The sequence below is a fragment of the Columba livia genome, chromosome 1 (genome assembly GCF_036013475.1).
Source record: "Columba livia isolate bColLiv1 breed racing homer chromosome 1, bColLiv1.pat.W.v2, whole genome shotgun sequence".
Taxonomy (NCBI): Eukaryota; Metazoa; Chordata; class Aves; order Columbiformes; family Columbidae; genus Columba; species Columba livia.
Window position 1 is genome coordinate 82,280,399 of NC_088602.1, and position 23,844 is coordinate 82,304,242.

Below are 23,844 nucleotides of genomic sequence, written 5' to 3' on the forward strand. Positions count from 1 at the left end.
CAAAATACTGATACACTTGAAGTCCACACTCTCCTGAAGTACTATGTTAGCTGGGTTTCTCTACTTTCCTACTCCTGTCATCCTTACTTCACCTTACGTTCCAAGATGCCTCATGCCAGCACCACTTGGAAGCAGGAGGACCCAGGTCCCAATCTCACTTTGAGGACTGTGGAACACACAAATGGAGACAAGTCACTCAACGAATGCAAGATCAGTTCACATAAAGTCCAAACCTCATGTTTTCTATTCCATTAACTAAGTACTTAGAAATTAATTTTGTGTGTGACTGAGCATCACTCAATTTCTTTCACAGATCGAGGGTACATTTTTTTGAACTTAGTATAACCTTCTAGCAGTGATACTCCTACTTTAGGGAGAGTAGGTCCGTCCTTACCAGAACTTCATGCCCCACTGTGAACTTAATTTCTCTAAGCACAACTTTGCTACCACAGAGTCCAGCAACACAGCACACCAGAACAGCAAGGACATGCAGGAACCATAAATATACTGTACCTGAGCAACAGTGCCAAAGAAAGGAGGAGGGTGTCAAATAGAAAGCATTAGAGCTACTGCTACCTTTAGGCAACATCAGTCAATGGAATCAGAGCTGCATGTTTAAAGAAACTATCAGTAAGGAGATATATATATTTATATTTATTTTTTTTTTAAATGCATACCAAGAAAGCACATTTAAATAAGTTTAGTGTTAGAAATACCTAGAAAAATGGAACTGTTTCAAGATGTTCACGTAAGTGAACTATTTGACACAGGTCATTAGACAGATCTTCAGACATTTATTCTGAGGTATTAGGTCAAGGGCCTACACTAGATTTTTAAATGCAAATAATGTCATTGGTAAGGTGCTTCCAATAGCAACATGAGGCAAAGCGGACTTTGTTGTTCTAAGTAGCTTGGAGGCATATTCTTCGCAGCATGGCCAACTTGTTAACATGAGGTGCTATAAGAATGTCAAATAAATTGTCAGACACTTGAGGAAAAGGCAGCTATACTATAGCTATAAACTTTTTCTCTGCAGAATTTTTTTTTTTCCAGAGGAGAACTCATGTTTTAAACATTTTAAATACAAAAACCTGATCTTGTTGCACTTGACACATTGCCTTAAGACATATTTTCTTTTTAAAATAATGAACAACTGTATGAAGCAAAGTTTCAGAAATACAAAGTAAACTGAAGCATGAGTGAGAGGTTTTGGATGTCTGACACTGCACAAGTGAAAAAGAGCTGCTTTTGTGGAAGACAGAAGATGAAGGAGCAGCTAGGATTAGAAGGCATAGTCGAAGTGAATAGAAGGTAATAGGGAGACAGAGAGGAAAGAGAAGTTTGTATAGATAAACATTGAAATTGAACAGTGGAAGAAAAGCATCTTCATGACATAGGATGCCAGTTTCAGAAAGTCCTCTGTAATAAGAATGCCTTCTTTATAGATTGGAAGTAGTAAAGAAACATGCATAAATACTTGAATTTAAAGTATTCAGCAAGACAAAGCTTTTCTTTCACCGTTACAATGAGACAGTGAACAGATTCATGGTCACATAATCTATTATTTTAAAATTCTGGGCAAATTCTCAGAACCCATCCAACATCCTCAGACATGCTAGAGCTACATAATAGAGCTGAAGGGCCCCTCCACTGAGTTTCTCAGGGATTACTTAGTTTTAATTAATATATAGAGGCAACTGCCTTGATAACAAAATGCAATGCCTACATCCTAATCCTTCCATGCCTTTTTGTAAAACTAGCAGCTTTTAAGACAATCGCCAACTTGGATCTTTTGATAAGGACTACAACCAGATAGGCACATATTAGATTAGATTGGCCTATGTAGTTATTTCCACAGACTTAAAAATTAAGGTCATCAGTGATGCAGTCAACTGTGCTTGTCAGATTTACTAATTCTTGTGCACAAGAGCATTCTAAAGACTACCATAATGCAGGAGTCATCTGAACTTATGAAATGTAAACAAAAAAAGCACAAACAAACCAACCAACCACCAACACGCAGCAATGTATGACATTACATTTTTTGTGAACGTTTCATTTTGCACCCAATACAGCAGTTTATTAGAGAAAAATAGAAAAATCACCTAGCTTTTCTAAGTTAATATCATGATTCCCACCACAGACAATACATAGTACTTGTGTTAATTCTATGGCAGAACTGAGTCCAACCTTTCCCCCTCCTCACCATCACTCGAACAAGGATTCCATCTGGATCGCTCTTCAACTTCTATTCCTCAACTTGCTAGACCCCCAACAGCTGCCCTCCTACTCAGTCCTATTTAACCCGATTCTATATCTTCTCATTTTCAATACCTCAGTCAAATACTCACCACTGTGCACCTCTTACAATAGGAAAAAGAAAAAAAGACAGAGCCATCATAAACTAGCAGTAATCTGATATTGGGTAGATGCAAACAGGAGAATACCAAGTATTCCCTTTCTGTAAGAGTCCAGAGGTCATAAAAACACCACCAGGAACATATGAACCAGTTGACAGACATCTTGTTAATTGATCGAGCTACTAAAGCCATCTTTTCAACCAAAAACTCACCAACACTTCAGAAGAAATGGGACCTTCCTCCCTACCTCTCAACTCATACCTATGATCAAACACTGTGGCTGGTATTTTCTCTAGCTGAAAAAAAATCAGTGTCCAGTTTGATGCTTTCATCGAGATAAAGACTGAAGGTGGGCAGTGGTACATTCTACTTCTTTAACTCTATAAATTGAACTATTAAAAAAAAAAGCTTTCATTGAGGACTACATAGTCAGTAGATTACAGATGCAGTTGCAGGAGGTGGTAAAATATACTAAGCCATGCACATTGCTATAGCAGAAAATTCTAATGGGCAGCACTTTCTAACACCAGTTTGTAACTCTATAAAATGCAATTACACCACAGGCATTAATGGTTTTAATTGAACCAATTATGTTCCAAGAGGTAAAAGACTAAAAATACATACTAAATTATACCAGGTCTTTAGCCTAAATAACACTTGGGAGTTAACTAAATACTTGTGGGAAAACATATCACAGATGGTCAAACAATATAGCACAGTGATAGCCTATGCAAACACTATCACTTTGGGGTTTAGTTAGTTTGTTTTTTTAAGTAGATTCTTGTTTCAAGCTCTAACAGTGTATGTTTGGGTCAAGCCTGAATGGTTCACTATATGCACCGAAAGTATTGCTTTCCCTTACCATATGCCCCCGCCTCCCCAACTCAAGGTCAAATTCAGGCATTCAGAGAAAGTAAAAATTACAGATTTCTATTTTTCCCACAAACACCACTTGCAACAATATGCCTGTCCATGAAAAAAAATGAAAAGGCAACGTGACCAGAAGTCCATTTCATTCAGTTAACTATGGTGGTCCATACTCTATGCTTTGGACTTAATTATAATAAGTCCTAGTATCACATTTTAGACATCATTCATTCAGAGAAGCACTTTGTTCCCATCTAAGCACCCACCCAGTGCTTCTCAATGCTTCATTAAAAAACAGAAAAAAGTCAGCTGTCTAAAGCAGGAAGTTACACTTTGTAAAAGGTTAAAGGAGACAGTCCTCAAAACTAAAAGGAAAATTTACAGAAATTGAGGCAACACCATGAGTCATTTCATCACAAATATGGCAATTCTCAAAGTGAATCGGTATGATTACATTACATTGTAGAAGCCATGTGGTTGTAAGTAAAGCCTGTTTATCCTGCACATTCCCCTTAAAGTGGAAATATTTCAATATTAGGCATGCTACCATGCAGACATGGTCACCCTTCTGGGGATGAGGGGGCACAGCACAGGGTAGAATTGGTAGATATGAACTCCAACAAGACAGACCTGTGTCTGCTCAAGGCACAGGTGAGCAAGGACAAGCTAAGGCCTCTGTACAAATCTAGCTTCTTATTCCTGGTCTGCCTTCTACTACCCGTGGCACACAGGCAGAGCCTGAGAGAGCTGAGATTCTTCAGATTAGAGATGAAAAAGCTGATTTGGGGAGGCATGGGTTGCTAATATCCACTTACAGTCTTGAGCTATCTAAAGGGACAGATAGAGCAGGAGTGCCTAGAGCAAAGAATGAGTCAGGCTCTCCTGCAAGGTACACAGGAAAAAAAGACCAGAGGCAATGAACAAAGTTGCAACAAGGGAAGTTACAGTATTAAGAAATAAATTTTCACAATGAAGGTAGTCAAACACTGGGAAAGGCTGCCCAAAGAGGCTGGAGAAGCACAGCATCAGTGATTCAGCACAACCCAAGAAGGTCCTGGGCTACCCAATACAACACTAGAAATGACCCTGCTTCAAGTGTGAGAATAAACCATCATAACCAGGTTAACTGCACATCCTACAACAGTCATGCACAGTTATAAAATGTTCCACTAGCAATAATCTGGCTACACTAATACAGTGCTATGGATAAAACAGTGGAGAGACTCAAGCCCAAAGGATGAGTCAACAACTTGCTGATATCACTGCCAAGAATAGACCCTAAATCTTTAATTTCCCTTCCTTTCTGTAGACGAGCAGACTATTTTTATATGTTTTTGCACATGGCATAGTATAAAGATCTCCACAGACAAATGTTTAAAAAGCCTTGTTTCTCATGCATCCTTAATCCTCTGTCAAAATCCCAATTTTTATTTCTCCAGGCAATGCACAGCATGATAGCAATAAGCTACAATATTCCCATTAGTCCTTAATTATTTTGTTTAACATTAAGTCAACATCATTGCAAACTTTAAGAAGAAAATTAGACTACTACAGTAAAAGTATCCATACATATTGCATTTGATCAAGTCTGTTTCACCTGTTCTTTCCCAAAGCTTCCTAAATGAAGCAAGTAAACCACTTTAGGTGCTACAGGGTGCCAGGCACAACAGCTGCCTCCTGTCCCCTTTGCCAGGAATAACTCAATTTTCTGAACTGAGAGACTACCTGCATCTTTGCTGTTTAAATTATTCAAGTGGTAAAAAACGCCACTAGCTGAGTGCATCAGGGGCCAAGCCAGCCAGTAGTATCAGAAACAATATCGAACAGATTGTTACTTGTTCAGCAGTTGAGTGGTGTAATTTCAAACCAGTTCTACTATAGAATAGTAAAGGAGTTGCTAATACCAAATATATATCTAGAATTAGTCCTCCTGCCCTACCTGTGATGAGGTCATGGCAGCAGTTAACAGTTTTGATCCGCTCCTAATACACTGATCTGCTCAACAGCACATATTCCTGGTTGCCTCATCACAGCTTTTCCTACACTATGGATAGTATACGTCTGATCCATCTGGTTACTTAATGAGAGGCCCCACAAATGCACAATCAACATTTAAGTCACCATCTGAAAAAATTGCTACCTTTCTAAAGGTGTAAGAACTCATTGCCAGTGGGATTTAACATTAATATGTACCATCTTGTGTGCATGGTTGAAGCTTCAAAGGTAAATAGATTCAAATATATTTCCGCTTCTAGACAGCTTACCAGGTTTATTTTGCTTTATACTTCTACTTGAAGCATTAGTTATGCAAGTGCCATATCACTATGTAACTGTATTAATCCACATAGTATGCAAATCAAAAACTGCTTTCTATTCTAACTCCCACCTCAAAAAAGGGTCAGAAAAGACACATAACAGACAGCAAAGGATCAGACATGTTGACTACCTTCATATAATGATCAGTTAGACACATCAGGATCCTTCAGCCTGGAACAAATAACATACAGCTCCGCACCGCTCAGGATTTCATGGACCCAGGGAACAGAGTGGTGCAGAGCTGTTCACCACCTCCTTCAGCACAAGAACTGGAGAAAAGTAAGTAAAATCCACATACTGGAGGCTCAAAACACCCCAGAGAACTGGTTCTGCAAACTCCTTTCTCCTGGGCACTCTTGATGCAAGAGGCCTAGATAAAAACAAACCTGGAGGGATTAAAAACAGACTGAATCGCAATTCATGGAAGTTGGGATGAGCATTGCATGGAGACACCAACGGACATTTCTGTGTGCCTACACTATTCACTTGACACAGTCTGACACAACACGCTTCTCTTTAAAATGAAGAGATATAGATGGAACTGCTCAGTGGATGAGAAATTGGCTGGATGATCACATCCAGAGGGTAGTGATCAATGGCTTAATGTCTGTATGGACACTGGTGACAAGTGGTGTCCCTCAGGGATCTGTACTGACACCACTAATGTTTAGTATCATCATCAATAGTAGGATCAAATAAACCCCCAACAAATCTGTACGTGACATCAAGCTGAATGGTCCAGTCAACACTCCTGAAGGACAGCATGCTATTCAGAGGGACCTGGCCAAACCTGAAAAGTGAACAAGCTCAATAAGGCCAAGAGCAAGGGCCTGGGTTAGAGTAATCCCCAGTACCAATATAGGTTGGAGGATGAAGTGACTGAGAACAGCCTTGCAGGGGAGGACTTTGGTGTACTGGTGGATGAAAAATTGAACATGGGCTGGCAATGTGCACTCACAGCCCAGAAAGCAAATCATACCCTGTGCTGCATCCAAAGGAGCATGACCAGCAGGTTGAGGGAGGTGATTCTGCCCCTCTACTCTGGTGAGGCCCCACCTGGAGTTCTGCATCCAGCTCTGGAGCCCTCATTACATGGAGACATGGACCTGTTGGAGAAGCACCAGAGGAAGCCACAAAAATGACCAGAGGTCTGGAACACCTCTGCTATGAGGACAGGCTGCGAGAGCTGGGGTTGTTCAGCCTAGAGAAGGCTCCAGGGAGACCTTATTGCAGTCTTTCAGTACTTAAAAGGGGCCTATGAGAAAGATGGGGACAGACTTTTTAGCAAGGCCTGTTGCAACAGGACAAGCACTAATGCCTTTAAAATGGAAGAGAGGAGATTCAGCCTAGACATGAGAAAGAAATTTAAGATGAGGGTAGCAAAACATTGGCACAGGCTGCCCAGAGAGGTGATAGATGCCCCATCCCTGGAGACATTCAAGGCCAGGTTGGACAGGGCTCTGACCAACCTGATCTAGTTGAAGATGTCCCTGCTCATGGCAAGAAGGTGGTAGTAGATGACCTTGGAAGTCCCCTGCCAACCCAAACTACTCTATGGCTCCCCCTTGGCACTCTCTAGCATTCACAGGATGAAAGAGGACAGGCTTGTTGTCTGGGCTTGGAATAAGACATTCAGTTTATCACAGGCTGTCACAAAAGTTTTCCTTTACTATTTTAAACTAATCAACAGTATACAGGTTTCCACAATAATTGTATGTTAATCGACCAATTTGAGGTTCAGAAGCCACAAAGTGACAAGGTACAAACAGGATCATCTGAAGTTCCACGCTCAAGATGGATGAACCTGAGAAGTACATACAAGTCTTGCAAACTCACTGTGTTCAGCACAGCCATACATTTTCAGAAATACAAATACAGTCATCCACAATGTGCCCATTTAGATGGCAGGTACATTCTGGAAGCCCAAACGTTTTAATGAAAGCTTTTATTAAGAGCCAGATACACCTACTTATTACTTCCTACACCCTGGTACCCCACTGAAAGATTAGGTGTTTTACAGCACTGCATACATTACCAGAAGCTTGCCAGGAAGCGCTGTTTAAAAACACTCAGTTATTCTATCATTAAGAGATTACAGTTTGAGAAAATGCTCTGTAAATCAGCCTAGTAGTTTACTCAATCCTTAATCCTATTTTACAAGATCTAGCCTTACCTCTATGCTCTGCTAGAACCCAACAGGACACCTGGTAATGCTAAGTCAAAAGCACTATGTGTAATGTAAAGTGAAAAAGGCCAAATACTTAAAAAAATAGAAATATCTCTTTTCCCTCCCACACCCATCGACTTCTCCAGATGTCTCAGATATACGGCATTGGTCAGTACTGCAGATTTGATAATCAGAGGACTGCTAGTAAAATGAAACAAAGTTGCACTATAAAGGTCCCAATTCCTGTTTTCAAATGGCCGGTGAGGTTTCGGCAGTTTGCCTCTGTAGGACACAGACGTCCAGGCCTGACACCCATCCCAGTCAGAGAAAAAAAGACCACAATCTAAACCCAATGTATCAAACACCCCAGTACTCTACGGTTTGTAGCTCTGACGAACGGCTGAGCTAGGGATTCAGGGATATCTCCGAAAAATCCACTTAAAGGAAAATTGTCCAGAAAGAGGAGATTCAGGAGCAGTTTATTTACAGGTTACCACAGCTGCACTGAAAAACATTTTTATTTATTAGCGACAGCGGCCTGGGTAACCGTCCTCACAAGCTGCCCACGGCGCTTCCCTGCCCGCGCTCCACGGGACTTCCCACGGGACGCACCTGCCTGCGCTCCCAGGGCCAGACCCGCCTGTGAACCAGCCCCGACCCCCCCATCCCGGCCGTAATGAAGCGGTGCCGCTTTTAAGCGGGCCCAAGACAGGCAACGGAGACGCCTGAAGCGCCGGAGAGGCTGCGGAGGACGTGACGGGGCAGGACAGCCGGGCTGGCCACAAGGCTAGCGACACCAGCGGAGAGGCCCGCGGTGGAGGCCTCCCCGCATCGGCCCGCCCTACTCGCCTCAGGAAGCCGCGTCAAGACGCGGCGGTGGCTCCACCCGCGGTGGAGGCGTCTCCGACGAAAAGGCCGGCGCAAAACCCCCAGCTCCAGGTCCGTTCGTCGTCCCCCACCCCCCGGCACCGGGGCGGGAAGCGGAGCCGCGCTGGCTGAGGGACAGCCTCCGCCACGAGGGGGAGGGGACACCGCCCGCCCCGCCGCTCCCCTCGCCCGCCCCGGCGCCCCCAGAGGCGGGCGGTCGCCGATTGCTCGCCCGCCGCCCCTCGCCCTGACGAGGCGGCGCTCCCCTCCCCGCGGCGCAGGCCTAGGCCGCCGGCAGGCGGGCGGGCCGGGGCGATACCTGCGCTGGAAGTCCGTCTTGAAGGGGGCCAGGTAGGGGTCCCGTTCCAGCAGCTTCTGCAGCTTGGACGGCTGCGGGGGCTGCGTGATGCCGACGGCCGCCATCTTGCCTGCCGCGGGATCCGCGCTGTGCCGCGCCGCCTCTATATACACCCGCGGAGGGGGGCCGGGGCGGGCGAGGCGCCCCCTGCCTCTCACCGCCCGGCGCCGCCCACCGGCTGGGGCAGCCCGCCGGGGCCGGGAGGCGGCCGCCTCCGCCGCCCCTCCCCGCTCGGCGTGCCAGCCGCCCGGGGCGCACCGCGCTACGTTTCCCCCCCAATACCCCACCCCCTCCCCGGTGCGGCGGTGTTGGGGCTCTGGGTGCCTTAGGAGGCGGGGGGGTGGGAGGGAAGTATTGGGGGTCTCTGTCCCTGCCTCCCCTTGGCGCGGACGATCGAGGGGTTTGATTTCGCATCCCCGGCGCTTTGCCGGCGTGGGGGTGATAGCGGGGAGGTGTGACGGGGTGGGGTGTAAAGAGCCGTTCTCCATAAAACGGTGCGGGGTGTCGGAACGGGCGGAGGCGGCCGCCCGTGGGGTGAGTCCGGGCCGGGGCTGGGCCGCTGGCCGAGCGCCCGTGGTGCGGGGGGAGGGCGCTGCCCGCACTGCGCGGCCCCGAGCGGAGAGCCGCTGCGCCGCCGCTGAGGGCCCGGGCGGTGAGGCGAGGGGACGAGCTGTGTCCCCTCAGTAGAGGGAATTAAAAGTGGTTGTCACAGCCGAGCTCCCCGGCAGGACAGGGCAGAGGCGAGCCGGCAGGAGGGGGGGTGTCTGCCGTCCCTCGGCGGTCCCCAGATTGTTTTCTTAGTGTCTCTTTGATGTCTTTTTCAGTGTGTCTGTTGCCGGGTGAACTCTGCGTTCCCACACACAAAAACCCCACACCACAGCCGCTCTCACCCCAGCAGATTTGGTGTCATCGTGAATGCTGGAATAAATTTCTCGTCTGTTTGATAGGGTGCTGGCGTGCTCACAGACAAGCTCAGCAAAACAAGACTCTGGGGACATCCATGAGTTCTCATAAACACCATGTCTGAGAAGCAAAATGTCTCTTTACAGGACACATTAAAAAATCCTAAACAAAGTAAGATTAGTTCAGCTGATCCTGAAGCAGCTCTAAATGCTGAATAGCACAGGTAGGGGAAGTTGTTGGCTTAATATCAGCATGTCTCGTTTTTGGATAGGCCACCAAATATCCAAGGCAACTAATCACTAGCCTGACCATGCCTCTAGGCCAGCATTTAGCACTTTTATTTAAGGTCCAGCAATTTTGCTTTGTTTAGACATGTAGTGAGACCGTTTATTTAGAGGCCTCTTTTGAATGCTTTTTAGCCACGGTTTATAAACCTTTCAGATCCTAGATACCTTACCTCATTTCCACAACCATCTCCTAAATTGTTATCCTCTGTTATCCCCTATCTTGGCTTCCTCTGAATTTTAGTGCTGCCTCCCCTTCCTGTCTGCCAAATAACTAACAGCACAATGTGTAATGAACACTAGCTATTTATTACTTTACCCGAAACTGTCTACAGTGAAAGTTTCCGTAACGATTTGTGTCATAAACATTGTACATCTAACTACGCTATACTTCCTTCTTTGCAGTAGTTTCTAACTACACACACAAAAATCCAAGTACTTTCATCCTTTTTTCCTTACAGAGTGTAACAAGTGTTCCCCGTCCTAAGAATGAGTAGGAAATACTATTTGCTGTAGAAGTTGCCCCGGCAGAAGGCCTAAGCCATTTTTGTTTGGTTTTTGAAAGCAGCAGCATTTACGCTGTAGCAGAACTACCTGTGTCATCTAGCTCTGATAAAGCAAGATTTCTGTCTCTTTTCCAGTGTCCACCATTTCTTTAGTCTCACTGGAGACTGAAAAACTTGTTTTAAAATTACCTGTGCTTCTCAAAACTTTCTGCATGGCAGTGATTCCAGTGCCTGTACTAAACCAAAGTTTGACAACTCTATAGTCTTATTTTTACTTCTCAAATCATACTACGCACATCGTATTCTTTTGCAAGTGTGTCACTCATTCTCACAGTTAACTATTTTGGCAAACTGAGAAGAGAGAAATTCCACCCAGTATCAAGATACAGGAACTGTGTTTTTTACAATGGTTACATGTTACCTGTGCTGCTGCTTTGGGGCTTCCAGCTGTTCAGTACTGGAGGGGCTGCCTGCTGTTGAAGTGGAGGTAGGAGGGCCGTTCCTGCAGCCTTTGAATTCATGAGCTTAGGAAACAGAAGCTTCACTTTTAGCACAGTCTCTTTGTTTTTTTCTTGTCAGAAAGCGCAGGCAAATTCACAGTGCCATTATGAGCTGTTTACCATAAACATGAGAGGTTTATAAATCAGCATTAGCTATTTATGTAAACATAGGAATATAGCTGTGATGTTTGGCTCCTTGAAGGCTGGGACCCTTTCTTAACCTTCCTTTGAAAGATTTTAAGTGGAAATAACACAGTATCCAGCCTCACATACAAGCAACCTTCAACTTCAGGAAGTTAAATTCTGCAAATAGCCTATCTCTATAATAGATAAAGCCCAAATGCTGTATTTAACTCTGTGAACTGGGAAAATTATAACCGTAGCATTTGTATCAATTAATGTTCCAGTTTACAATTTGGGCATGATTTTATCTGTCTGCTTTGTCACAAGTAACTCAAAGATACTAAGGCATATATTACTGTGATCATCTATTACACTGTGAGCTAGCTGAGACTCAAAGGCTGACTTTGGCTTTCAGGACGCTGCCATTTAGTCCTCTACCTTGAGGCAAAAGTGGCAGTTCAAACAATGAATATTGTCCCAACAGCTGAATGTGTCGTTGTGCAGTTGTCAGAGATTGATACAAAGCTGGCAGCAGGTGCTGCCAGTAGAAATAGGAAGAGAACTGTTTGTAATAAGTGTTTTTTTGGGGGATAGCAGTGAATCATATAGCATTGGTGTCTAAGGCATATGTCTGGCACACAGTTACCACTAAGGCTGCAGTATACCAATCCACTCAAAAATAGCGTTTCAAAGGATGCTCATGCTGAAGTTCTGTATACTTCAAAATGTTGAATAGCAATGCTGAGCAGTAACTGTATAGTTATAATTATTATAGCATCAATTTAGATTTTTTTGAATATGCAAAGTTTAAGTAGAAAACAAAGGTTTGGAGTAAAGAACGTTCAAGATTTGAGAAGCATTGAAAAGATAAAAATGGCTACTCTTGTCATGCAGTACATCCATCTTGATGCAATAATATTTTGCACTTATTTTGCAAAAGTTGACAGAGATGCTAAACTGTAGGAATTGGTTAGGAGAAGATCTTTTTTCATTAAGGCACTGATTCATATTCTCCCTCATCAATGGTGTCTGTTAGTTTCTGAGCCAGAAGAAATATGTGTGGTCTCTGGCCTTGACTGGCTCTTGTGGAGTCAGTTCCTGAGCTCCAGGTGCTTCTAAGCCAAGTGGCTCAGAGCAGACCTGGTCCCTGGTCCTTGCCTGGATCTGCAACAGAGTCCCAGACCTGTCAGACTCAACTCTGGGATACAAGATTCTGTACTACAGCTGTCAAGCACTATTGCTGGTCTCTAGACTGCTCAATCTCACAGCTACAAGATTGTTATGAGATGCGTAACATGCATGAGTTAGAGCATGGTCCCAGCCAGCCCGGTTCTCAGATTGCCTGGAGCAGGAATATTGTGAGGGGTTGCTTCTGGCCTGCAGGGAGAAAAAATGGACCAGTGGCCCATTTTTTTTTCGCAGTGTAGACATAAATGGGGCATTGCAAACAGACATACCTGGATGCTGCAGTGTGGTCCCAAATACCATGCTCTGTTTTAGCTGTGGGCACTCTAGACTCCTAGTTTAATCCAATTGAGAAGAGATTGCAAGCACCAAAGACAGCAAGATATTCTTTAACTCTACTGTTGAGAACATTTAAGAATTACTGATCTCTTAAAGTGACATGTTACATAGCATGTCTTGTGGATGTTTAAATTCAGTGTTTAATGGCTATATCCAACATTTGTAATAATTTCAGTCAGAACTCTTCCCAATTCCCTTTTCTTGAAAGCCTTTTTACATCTAGGTGTGAATGGCCCACTTTGGTTGCTTGTATGTGAGGAGCTTTAAGCATTTTTTTATCGGCATTGCACTTTTTGATGTCTTAAAGATGAGAAGTAGTCTGAGTAAGGACTGAATAACACAGGAATACATCAGCTGTCTTTCCCCTGTGCCAATACTGCAGCCCACAAGGGGCACTATTAAGAAAAGACATTCCCGTGGAAAGAGGCAGCTGTTCAAAAAGATTCAGGTTTCATTATTCCACAAGAATGAATTCTTGAGGGATTCCCTATGTCCTTTATAGAGGTGTCAGACATCTGAGCATGTTACGGTACACATTCCAGCTCCCCATCTTTGGACTGGTTTCTGCATGTTCAGTACATAACACAAAATGGAGTTCAAAATTTGAAACAAAACTATTTTTTTTTGCCACATTGCCCAGCTATACTTAACCCTATGTTGAGGTTTGATCGTGAGGTGACAATAAAACCATGGCAGATGTATTGTTAACCCTTGTCCTCCCACTTCAGCCCCTCCCTCTCCCTCTTTCCCACTAAGGACAGGCGATTGGGAGGGAAAGAAGGACAAAGAGAAGAGAGTTGGAAAAATTAAAAATGTCTTACTAATGATACCAATAAAAATAGAGAAAATAATACAAAATATACAAAAACGATCTTGAAAGTCTGCTCCAGCAGATGTGGGGCTGGCACCTGAAGTCCTGGACTGGACTCTGCAGCCAACCGGAACTGGATTCAGTCTTTCACTAGGCATCAGTTCACAGGGATGACTCACAAGGTCCTCTCCTAATGTTGGTCATAAGGAAAAAGGGACGAGATCCTCATGATCTCCCACTTTTATATGAAGTATCATGTGAATGGGATGGTATACTCGATCAGTTTTTGGTCACGTGTTTCTCGTTGCCCCTCTTGCGAGATGTGCATCCATTCTTATCAATGACCTCGCATTCCATTTCTATGTCTACCAAAACATATATCTGACCTTTCAGGAGAGTGCATTTAATAAGAAGGTTTTAGCTGACAGGCAAATTCACTAAAAGATAAACTTGTTTTTAACAAAACCAGGACACCCTATTACTTATTCAAGAATCCATAGGAAATGAATTGCACAGTTGTCGCTCAGATTCGATAAAAATAACCCTCTAAAAAAAAATCTGTTAACTTCTTAATCATCGCTTCTTTTAGTAGTCTTCTTAGACAGGTCAAATATTTGGAATGGAGATTAAACAAGCTACTTATCCCTTCCTTTGGATTCTCCAAGATGAGACACATAAGAGAAAAGAAATGGTCAGTGTTTCAGAGCTGCTGCTAAAGCTAGGCCTCAACAGCATGTCACAGTTTCATAGTTAAAACTGCACTTCTGTACATATGAAGAACAAAGGACATATCCTTGAAAATTGCAGCAAACGTTCCAAGAATCCATTAGTATATCCATTAATTAGTTTCTAGGTTTGGAGATTTCATCTTTGTTTTTGGTTTTGAAGTTTTTTTAAGAAGTGTAGGGTGTTCACTGAAACCATCACTTAAGGTCTTACCTTTTCCCGTCATGCTATCAGGAGCTTTAAATAACAACGCATCTTTAAAAATCAAAACTAATGTACAATCTGAAATACTAAAAAGCAAGTTTCAGAGTTGTCAAATTCCAGTAAGTACACGTGATGGGGATGCCATTTGCACTTACCATGCAGAGCAAAAAGAAAACACATCCCAACAACTTTAAAGTCCTAGATAATGTCTGTTTCTTGCTTTCACAGTATTGCAGTATTATTATGATTTGGCATCCTTATTTTGTATAAAAGTATCAAAAAGTGTAAATATCTTTCATAGTTGTCTACACTGTAATCAAGACACTTCAAAGTGTGATACCAATTAAAAATATCAGCAGATTAGAACAATATTTGTAGAGAAAATGCCTGTGAGTCTCACTATAAAAGGGTTTAATTTAGCAGAAAGTCCTTAGTTTCAAGTAAGAATTTGTGAAACACTTCAAAAATACAAAATACAGGAAAACTTTAGTAATATAATATTTTTGGACTTTGTGTATACTCTGTTGTATTTATGCCTTCTGTATGCTTTACTTCGAAAGTAATTGCCAATAATAACAGTCTTGTACAACTGCCAATACTGCTATTTCCTAGTATTTGCGTATGTGTTTATGTGTTGAGAGAACATAAAACATTTGAAACTCTCTCCTTAATGCCATCTCCACAACATTTGCTAAGTGTCACCTCTGTCTTACCAATGTGTACTTATCTCTAACATTTAGGAAATAAGTAGCTTGTGCTCTCCAGGATAGTTGTCCCAGAGGAACATTCATGCTATTATTGCAGTGGGCTTCCCTAACTATATATTGCTATTAAACAAGCAACTTATTAACACTAGCCAAATATTGTATGGTTTATATCCAAACACTTAGAATTAAGAATGAAACGCCACAGCTTCAGCATGAATTTTTCTTTCTTGTTGTTCATTGCCAGGCCTTTCCTAAAATCCCTGAGAAATAATCTTACCTAGGAGGTCTCTTGAAGGCTGGTTGTGTAGTCTCACATTCTTCCCTCACACTCTACAGGCATTTTGTCTGTCTGGCCTTTTTCTCAGAAGAGAAAATGAGGTTGCCAGATATTTGTTCAGACGGTAACACAGCTAATCCTGGGGGAGGTCAAGTGAGGTGAGAAGAAAGGAAGAAATGCATGTTGCTAATGCCCTGACAGCTGTGTCAATAGACATTCATTAATATATGTAGAACTATTTTAGTTTTCAAAAAGCTGAATAGTATCTAAGTTGCATTCATTAATTAAGTGTACCCTGAGTTCACCACAAGAAAAGCAGATGAATCCGGTGTGAATTTTCTGTGTAGTGCAGAACTTTTAAAAGCCCAGAATGCTTTCTGCAGACAGTCTTTTAGATCTTGGCAGTGTTAGTTGGGGTTTAGTTTTTAATGGCAGTCAGTGGCAGTTGAGCAAATTGATTTTCAGGTGTGACCAATGGTTTTGAATTAACAGAAAGATGGGACAGGGACAAGTTCCTTAGTGCTACACACTCAAAATCTTGCTATAGGCAGAAGAGAACACCATATATGAAACTAAGGATTTAAAGTTAGTCCAGTAAATGTTTTAATAACACAATTGTCCAAATTATCTGGTTCATATGAAAAAACTCCACTCTTATTAACAGTGCAATTAAAATTATTATATAGAAAGCATTCTAGCACCTATGCCTTTTCTCTTGATATTATGCCTCCCTTCCAGTGTGCTGCTAGATCCTAAGGTTTAAAGTTCAAGTCTTCCTCAGGCAGATGGGATCATATGTGCTATAACAAGGCATTGGCCTCCTGAGGTCTTTGCCACACACAGACTGATGTTCATGGGAGGGGCAGGTGTCTCCCTCCTCAATTTCGAAGTTCCCAGCTGAAGTCTGACAACTGCACAACAGCCTCTCCCCGATGCAGTTGACCTTAAGGATGCTGTTGGTAAGTCAGGGACTGCCTGGGGCTGTCAAATCCTTTCCTCCAGCAGCACTCACAGACACAAGCTCACATGGATTTGGCGAGAAATGGCAAAAAGTCACGTGTACAAGGCTAAAATTACCCTTGTTGATAGAGAGTCTGTTAAAAGCAGGTTGATTGTTATATGACTCCAGCAGAAATGTTGCAAACTCTCCTATGACTCCAAACTTCTTAACAGGACTGAGTGATGGCTCTTGCAAATAATTTTTTCCAATGTAGTCTTGTGTGATGATAACACTTCAGGGTCTGAAGGTTTAATGAAGTATAACCATTGTACAATCACTGAAGCTAGTATAACAACTAAAATTACAACTGTAGGGTGTACAGCTAAGTTCAAGTTTCTGAAGACGCCAGAGACCATAGTCTTACTTTTAAGATAATGATAGAATTTGCATCTTTACATTACATGTGTGCCTATCATTTGGCATGTTGCACACTGAGATAGTTCATGTGATTTCTGCATGTATATGAACATAACCGAATCCTACATAGATAATGTCACAATCACTGGAGCAATTTCATAATAACATCTTGGGCAAATTCTGATTTAAGCAGTTTTCAAAACATTGAAAACTCATATCCTGACATATGTAATGCATGTCTGTTGGAGTGAATAAAGGACTCTGCACTCCGATTCAATGTGAATCACGCTAGAGCCATTTATTACAGAAACAAGCCTCCTTATGTATGCAACTATTCTCTGATCATGCGTCCATGCTCCAATCATGCATTCACTGATTGGATATCATCTATGTTCATGAGCTGTCCACGTGCTGGAGTCTCACTGCTGATAGGTCCATTGATTTACGTCATGTTGAGGCCTTGTTATTGTATTGTATTGTATTATCTCTCCCACAGCAGGTCCTGTTTTCGGCCTTTGAGTTGGCCTTGAAATTCCTGTCTGGTTCAGTAACAAATCTCCATCTAACAGAAACCCTTCCACACATGTCTTGAGTTGTTTTTCTGGAATCTGCTTAAAGAGACCATGAAGAACATCTATTATGTTCAATAAGCCATCTTCATAAATGCACATTTCTCATCTCAGAAATGCTATAGCTACAGATCTCCAAAGTTACCTGATTAGCTGTAGTTGAGTGAACACATACACACACATTTTTATGAGGAGCATAGGTATTCACAGATTACTAAGAGGTACATCTGTCGTCACACAGAGAAACAGGTTTTCTCTTGGAGATTAATCTTCTAGGTTGGATCCTTTGTCTATTTATCACCTATGTTTGTATTTTGCTCTTGTTTTTAAACTCAGCCATGGTATTTGAGTTAAAAGAAAAGTAGTATGGCTTTCACTTTTCCTATATACATATATCATAATAAAAATATTCAGTAAACTAAGCAATGTGCAACTTACAGTATGCATACATTTGGAAGGCATTGCTTATACTATGCTATCTGTGGAAGATAAGCAAATATTAATAGTTATCTTAGTTATCCAGGCTAAAGCACCTCCCTCAGTATGAACTTCTGATGGTGTCCAGGTTAATTAACTGCATTTCTGTTTCCTGAATACTTTTGTTATAAAGTACTTAATAATGAAACAACTAGTTCATTAGTATCTGGTAAGAAAATTTACTTCGTTTATTAGATAACTTTGGTAATACTCCATCTGTTTTTGTTTTGCTTTTGTTCTGTCTCTTTGTAACAAAAAACTGAACATTTATATTTTAAGTCAAATAGCAATCTTTACAATTCTATTTAAATTTTCACCTTAAGATACTAATTACAATAATGTATTATATGGGAAAATTCTAGTTTTCTGATCACAATTCCGTTAGAGTTTTAAGGGTTGGTGGCTCTCAGTCAGTGTTCCTCAGTTTCAAACACCCCTCCTCTTTGATAACCTCTTTGAGCCTTTAGTTTCTCTCTCAAAATTCTCCCTGGGTGTTGGATTCAGTTGCCTGATCCTACTCAAGAAATGGTGGATAGCACTCCCCAATCTGATTTTAGTTTAACCAGCCACTTGGTGCAGATATTTCTCACCTGTGTGTGGTCCGCTCCGGCAGCAGGGCATCATGCTTCAGCAGTCACACTTCTCGCAGCAGTTCTGCTTTCTCCTGCTTGAATATTCAGTTCCTTTGTTTGTTAGCACTTTGTTCTCTTCCTCTGCCTGCTTGATCAGAATAGCCTTCTGAACTGCACAGATCACAACCTCTGCCAAGTATTCATTTTTTTTTGCATTATATTATCTTCTCAGACAACATCCAGGCTCCTAATTTTCCACCTGTCCTTTAGTTCCACTGGGACAGCAGGCTGTCCCCAATGATCCAGTTGTACTTCAGTACCTGTAAAGGTGAGGCGTAAGCAATTCATTCCTTCTTCCTTATGCCAGTTTTCAGTTAGTGATCTGGTAGGGAGCTTGTTGGATATATTGTGCCAGTACTGCATCACTTCCCCAGTTTTCTCATGTTGTTTACATGTGTGTGTTTGTGCTAGGTCTGACTGTTTTGTTACTACAGTATTCCCTACCACTGCATCCCTGCATGGACTACTTTTCTGTTTGTTTTTACTTTGTCATCCCCATTCTGCCACTGAGAGTAAATGCTGATAAAAATAGCAGTTGTAACAGCCTCTAAGTCATACACACTCATGGGTTCTTTGTTTGCTTTTCTTGTTTACTATTATTTAGTGTCCCCTAGATCACTTCCTCCCTCATATGGGTTGCTAGCTCATTCCATACTGTGCCAGTATCTATAGGCCCTAAAACTAAATACATTTTTGTATCCAGGACATCCACTACAGCTCTTTAAATGCACCTTGGTCCTAATTCAGGGCTTGTCTGTCTCTACCATATACAAAATTTTGAACACACTTTGACAACTTTTTCTGCTCCTAATGTACCTCTGCTTGCTTTTGGCTTGTGATCATCCAGATGATACAATCTTTCAAATTCTGGTCTTCCTTTTAAAGTTCATACAGTGGTACACATCCACTCATAGTGGGTAGTTGCCACTGCAGGAACTGAGTGATTTGCAAGAATCTTGACCTCAAAGACTAAGTCCGTGGTCCCTAAGTCTCTCAGCTCAGCCATTTCTTCTAAAAAAGAGAGGAAGTTGAATGGATCAGAGTGGGCAGTCCAGTAAGGGGTTGGATTTGGTTTTCTCCTTCCTTGATTCCTCGTCATCTACCTGATTTCGTCATTTACAGATAAGCCATAATAAAAACAAAATCTGTACTTGGCTGGGCCATGAGAAAGGTGCAGAGATCACCCAGGACTATGATCAGAGGCTTTTAAAACAAGTATCAGCAAACTTTGGGCTTCTATCCAGTGTCCACCTATCAGTACCTTGCTCAGGCTGCCATCTATTTTCTCCTTTCTCTCAGATTGTCAGCAATCAGTCAGCTTGCATCACAGAGACTTCTACCTACCCAGGCAAGGTTTGCCTGGAGTGAGTTGCAGCCAAATCACAGAGTGATATAAGTACTGTTTCTTGGCTTTCCTCAGATTGTTAGTGATCCTGATTCACCTGGGCTGCCCAAAATTCATTTGTTTTACTGTAAATGAGATACCTGCCGGGATACAGGAATGCACACCCGCTGCATTCCTGGTCTTCTATGATGACTATAGGCTTCTACTTACAGAAGTTTTTGTGGGGGGTTGGTTGCTCGCCAACATACTAAAAGGGTTCATAGAAGGGTTTGCCCACATTCTCCACTCAAAATCTTGTGTACTACACCCTATACATAGCACTAAGAATTTACTATTAGTCCAGTAAATATTCTAGCAGTTCAAATTATCTAATTAATATAAAAAAGCCTCACTTTTCTGACATTCCGGTCACCTTTCCAGTGTGCCTCTGGGTCCTGAAGTCAGCAGTTTAAGTCTTCATGATGCAGATGAGAGAGGAGGCTTGCTTTACAACAAGTCGTCAGCCATTGAGGTCTTCATGAGAAGAACAATTATGTTCTTGTTGAGAGGTTCTAATTCCTCAGTCTGGAGTACATTTGGTTTTATTTTTAAACCTTTTCCTTATACCATCTGCTTCCCTCTCATTGATTCCCAGCTAGTTTGAGTATTGGACAGTATCTTTACTCCAGGGCTCTCAGCAGATACCTACAATCCTCTGCAATTTTATTCCACTATTATACAAATGTTAACTCTACTAAAATCAGTAGTTTCAGCAATATAAAACTGTAATTCCTTAGTGCAGAATCTGGGAGACAGGTTAGAGAGCAGTGGTTGATTTTTCAAGTTCTCAGTAGTTTTGCTGAAGTACATAGTCAGCAGAGCTTTATAAAACTGGAAGTCATTGCGTCATTAAGTTCAAATTTGTCATGTAGCTACTTGAGTAAAGCATCTGTAAATGGAAGTCATCATGAACATTTATAATGTTGCAGTGTAAAGACCCATTTTGCAGCCTGCCTGCAATTTGGTAGTTTGTCATATAGAACATACAAAACTTGACTCCAGTATCTCTTCCAATTTGTTCTGGTTTTACAGAATTTGCCCAATTTATGTTAAAATTTGACACAGGTTATGAAAAGCCTTATATCCATGACTGTTGGGGCCATGAGCAAATCAGCTGATTGTGTGCTACTCTCTTACATTAACCAACTATTCTTAGATAAATATGCTATAGAAATACTTAAGTTTCAAAATGCTTTGTCCTGGTGAAAAAAATACAAAGTTTTTATGTCTTGTTTTACTCCAGCTCTTTTTCCTCAAAGAATCTGAAATATGAACAATTGTGATAGGAAAAATGAGTTACATGAACAAGTAGGTACACTGAATCTCTGGAAGTCATCTGCCATTTATTTTGTGTCATCACTGACTCTCACACTGTTCTAGCCAAAATTATTGTTATATATTTTTGCCTAAATATCAACCTTCGATGAATTTAACATTTTTTTTTATCAGCGATTCAATTCACTGTCTTTGGTCAGTCAGGTCATTAGTAGCTAAATACCAGCCATGTTAGTACACTATAAAGAAGAAATCCATTCAAAAGTATTTCATGTCTTACCCCCATTAAAACTTAGTCTCACAAACCACACTAAGTTCTCTCCAGACATCTTTTTGTTAATCATCTGGCTCTTTTAGTCTGAGCAGTTCAGGCAATAATTTATGTAAATGAAGAGATTTCTTTGTTCATAAGATCATTGTCCAAATTGTTAGAAATATTTGTTCTATTTTCTCCTTCTGCTGTTTCAGCTGCACACAGTTAAAATACTGAATTGCTCTTACAATTCGTTAATTATCTGTTTCTTCTTGACCTATGCACTCCTTCAGCTGTCTCCTCAGTTACTCCTGTGTTCTCATCTGTTTCAACACATGCACAAGAAAAACTCACAAAGGTTTCCATCCTGGGAGCTGAGTCATCCTCTAAATCAGGACCATCATCCTTGGAACACAAAATCTTCTGCAGAACTTAAGGGCAAGTAATACCTATGTGATTTTGGATAGGATGTTTTAGCTTCTCTTACTTTAAATAACTTGTGTGTCTGATTGAAAAGCAAATATAAGCAGTTTCCACCAAAAATTTCATATGTATTCATACCGTATGTGTTATCTAATGCCAAAAACTTTGTTGTCCTTCTCAGTTCTTTGTTCTATTTCCTTTATTTTTTAATTGACATTTCAAAATACACTTCACTGGTTTGGATTTTTGTACATACATCTAATTTCTGTGAACTATGACTACTTTCCTGTCATCCAGGAAACCCCCAATGCTCAAGAAACATAACCTCCTGTACAATCACATTGCTATTCCAATCATACCATGGAAAGACGCTCATGATGAATACCAATCTGTCTTAAGTCATCTGATATACCTAACATTTGAAAGGGCTGATTAATGAGGACCTATATTAGACATCCTGAAAGTGAGGAAAAAGCAAGACCAGCCATTTCTTTCTTATCCTTTTCTTAGCAGTATAAAATAAACATACACATTCTTCGTATTTTTAAATGAACAGACTTTCTTCTAATCTTGTCTCAGTATACACTAGTAGGTTCAAACCACTCTAGCACTACTACAAGTTTTTAACACTATGACTTTTCCTATGAATGTCCAAATTGCTGGGTTATTTGCAGCGCTGAGTAAGATTTGCATGAAGACTTCTGAAGAATTCTGTGTTTGAGTTGTGTTACATTGCTTGAAATAAAGCTGATTTCTCCACTATAGTTCTTTTCATGTTTTAGGATTTTTTTATGCTTGCTCTGTTTTTATGTATAAATTTGAAATCGCCAAAATAATACTCTTCTTTGGCTTTTTCCTTGCCTTGTTTACTTGTATATTTATCTTCTCCCTATCACTTGTCCAGCTTTTTTTTTTGTTTAATGTGGTGGTGGTTTGGTTTTTGGGTTTTTTTCTCTTTATTTTACAGTAAGTCATGTGTCATTGGTATTCTTAAGGAATTTAAAGTTACATAGAAGAAAACTGAGCTACATGCCAATGGATAAGGCTTTATGGTTTCTCAATGATCTCATTGCATGTTGGTGAAAGGACAGGACTGTGGCCTGTGAAATGCAAGACTCATCAAAGTATTTCCCTGGTTGTTTTAAAGAGTTGGACAAGGAGTCATTCCTTTTCTGTAAAATGAAGCATGGGTATTCATAACTGTAAAAGAAAAAAACAACAATACAAAAAAACAGAAGAATCACTGCCATATGTTGTTTCTCATTTTTCTAATTTCCTTTCTGTAGAATAAAGCATGGATATTCATATGAATAAAAAAAGAACAATAATAAAAACTATCACCTGTTGTCTGCTGCTTTTCTTAAATCCATAAATGTTTTGCAAATTTAACTTAAATCATAAGTCAGGTGTCTTGCCCCGGTTTTTCATCTTTAGAATAAAGTGAAGTATTTCAGCTTCTAGCATCGGACCTGTTTGTTCACATGCTTTAATTTGTATGTTGGGGCCCAATGTTTCATAAACATCAAGACCACTTTCAACACTGACACAATGGTGGGGAACTGAGGAGGATTCTGTTGTATTTCTGTAGTTAATTACATTCATTTTATAATCTATACAATACTCAGAAGCACAAAACCAAACCTTTTCATAAATTTGAATCAGGTTCATGTATTTTATGTGCTGCTTTGAGTGCAAGTTTGCGTATTAACTGAAAGATGTTTGATTAGTTTTATTCTCTTCATTCTTTTCAAATAAGTCTTTTGCATTGCATATTATCTTCTCTGATAACTTTCCATTATGTTAGAGAAGAGCCTTTAATTTGTTTTGTCTTACATTGTAAACATGGATAGTTAAGGAATAAAAATCTTTTTCCAAGAATATGGTGTGTAAATATAATATTGTCATTTATACGTAGAGATATGCAAAGGCTATAGCTGTGTGAGCTATTTAAAAATCAAAAGAAGCACAGTCAGA

At 41.1% G+C, this 23,844-nt stretch overlaps 1 protein-coding gene and 1 long non-coding RNA gene across 4 annotated transcripts in view; one reads left to right on the plus strand and one right to left on the minus strand.

Moving 5' to 3' along the window:
- GBE1 (1,4-alpha-glucan branching enzyme 1) overlaps nucleotides 1-9,182 on the minus strand; it is a 160,778-nt gene extending 151,596 nt beyond the window's left edge. Inside the window, exon 1 of one of the 3 annotated variants that reach the window (XM_065064564.1) lies at nucleotides 8,897-9,182. In XM_065064564.1, the coding sequence (XP_064920636.1) occupies nucleotides 8,897-9,000 (104 nt within the window). In that variant the 5' untranslated portion in view covers nucleotides 9,001-9,182. The remainder of the gene's footprint in view (nucleotides 1-8,896) is intronic. The other 2 variants (XM_065064555.1, XM_065064572.1) reach the window with 2 other exon arrangements.
- On the plus strand, nucleotides 8,329-23,207 carry LOC110365324 (uncharacterized). Its single transcript, XR_010473007.1, has 3 exons — nucleotides 8,329-8,928; nucleotides 9,760-10,061; nucleotides 21,741-23,207. It is a non-coding gene; the product is annotated as an uncharacterized LOC110365324 (long non-coding RNA).
- Nucleotides 23,208-23,844: the final 637 nt, after the last annotated feature.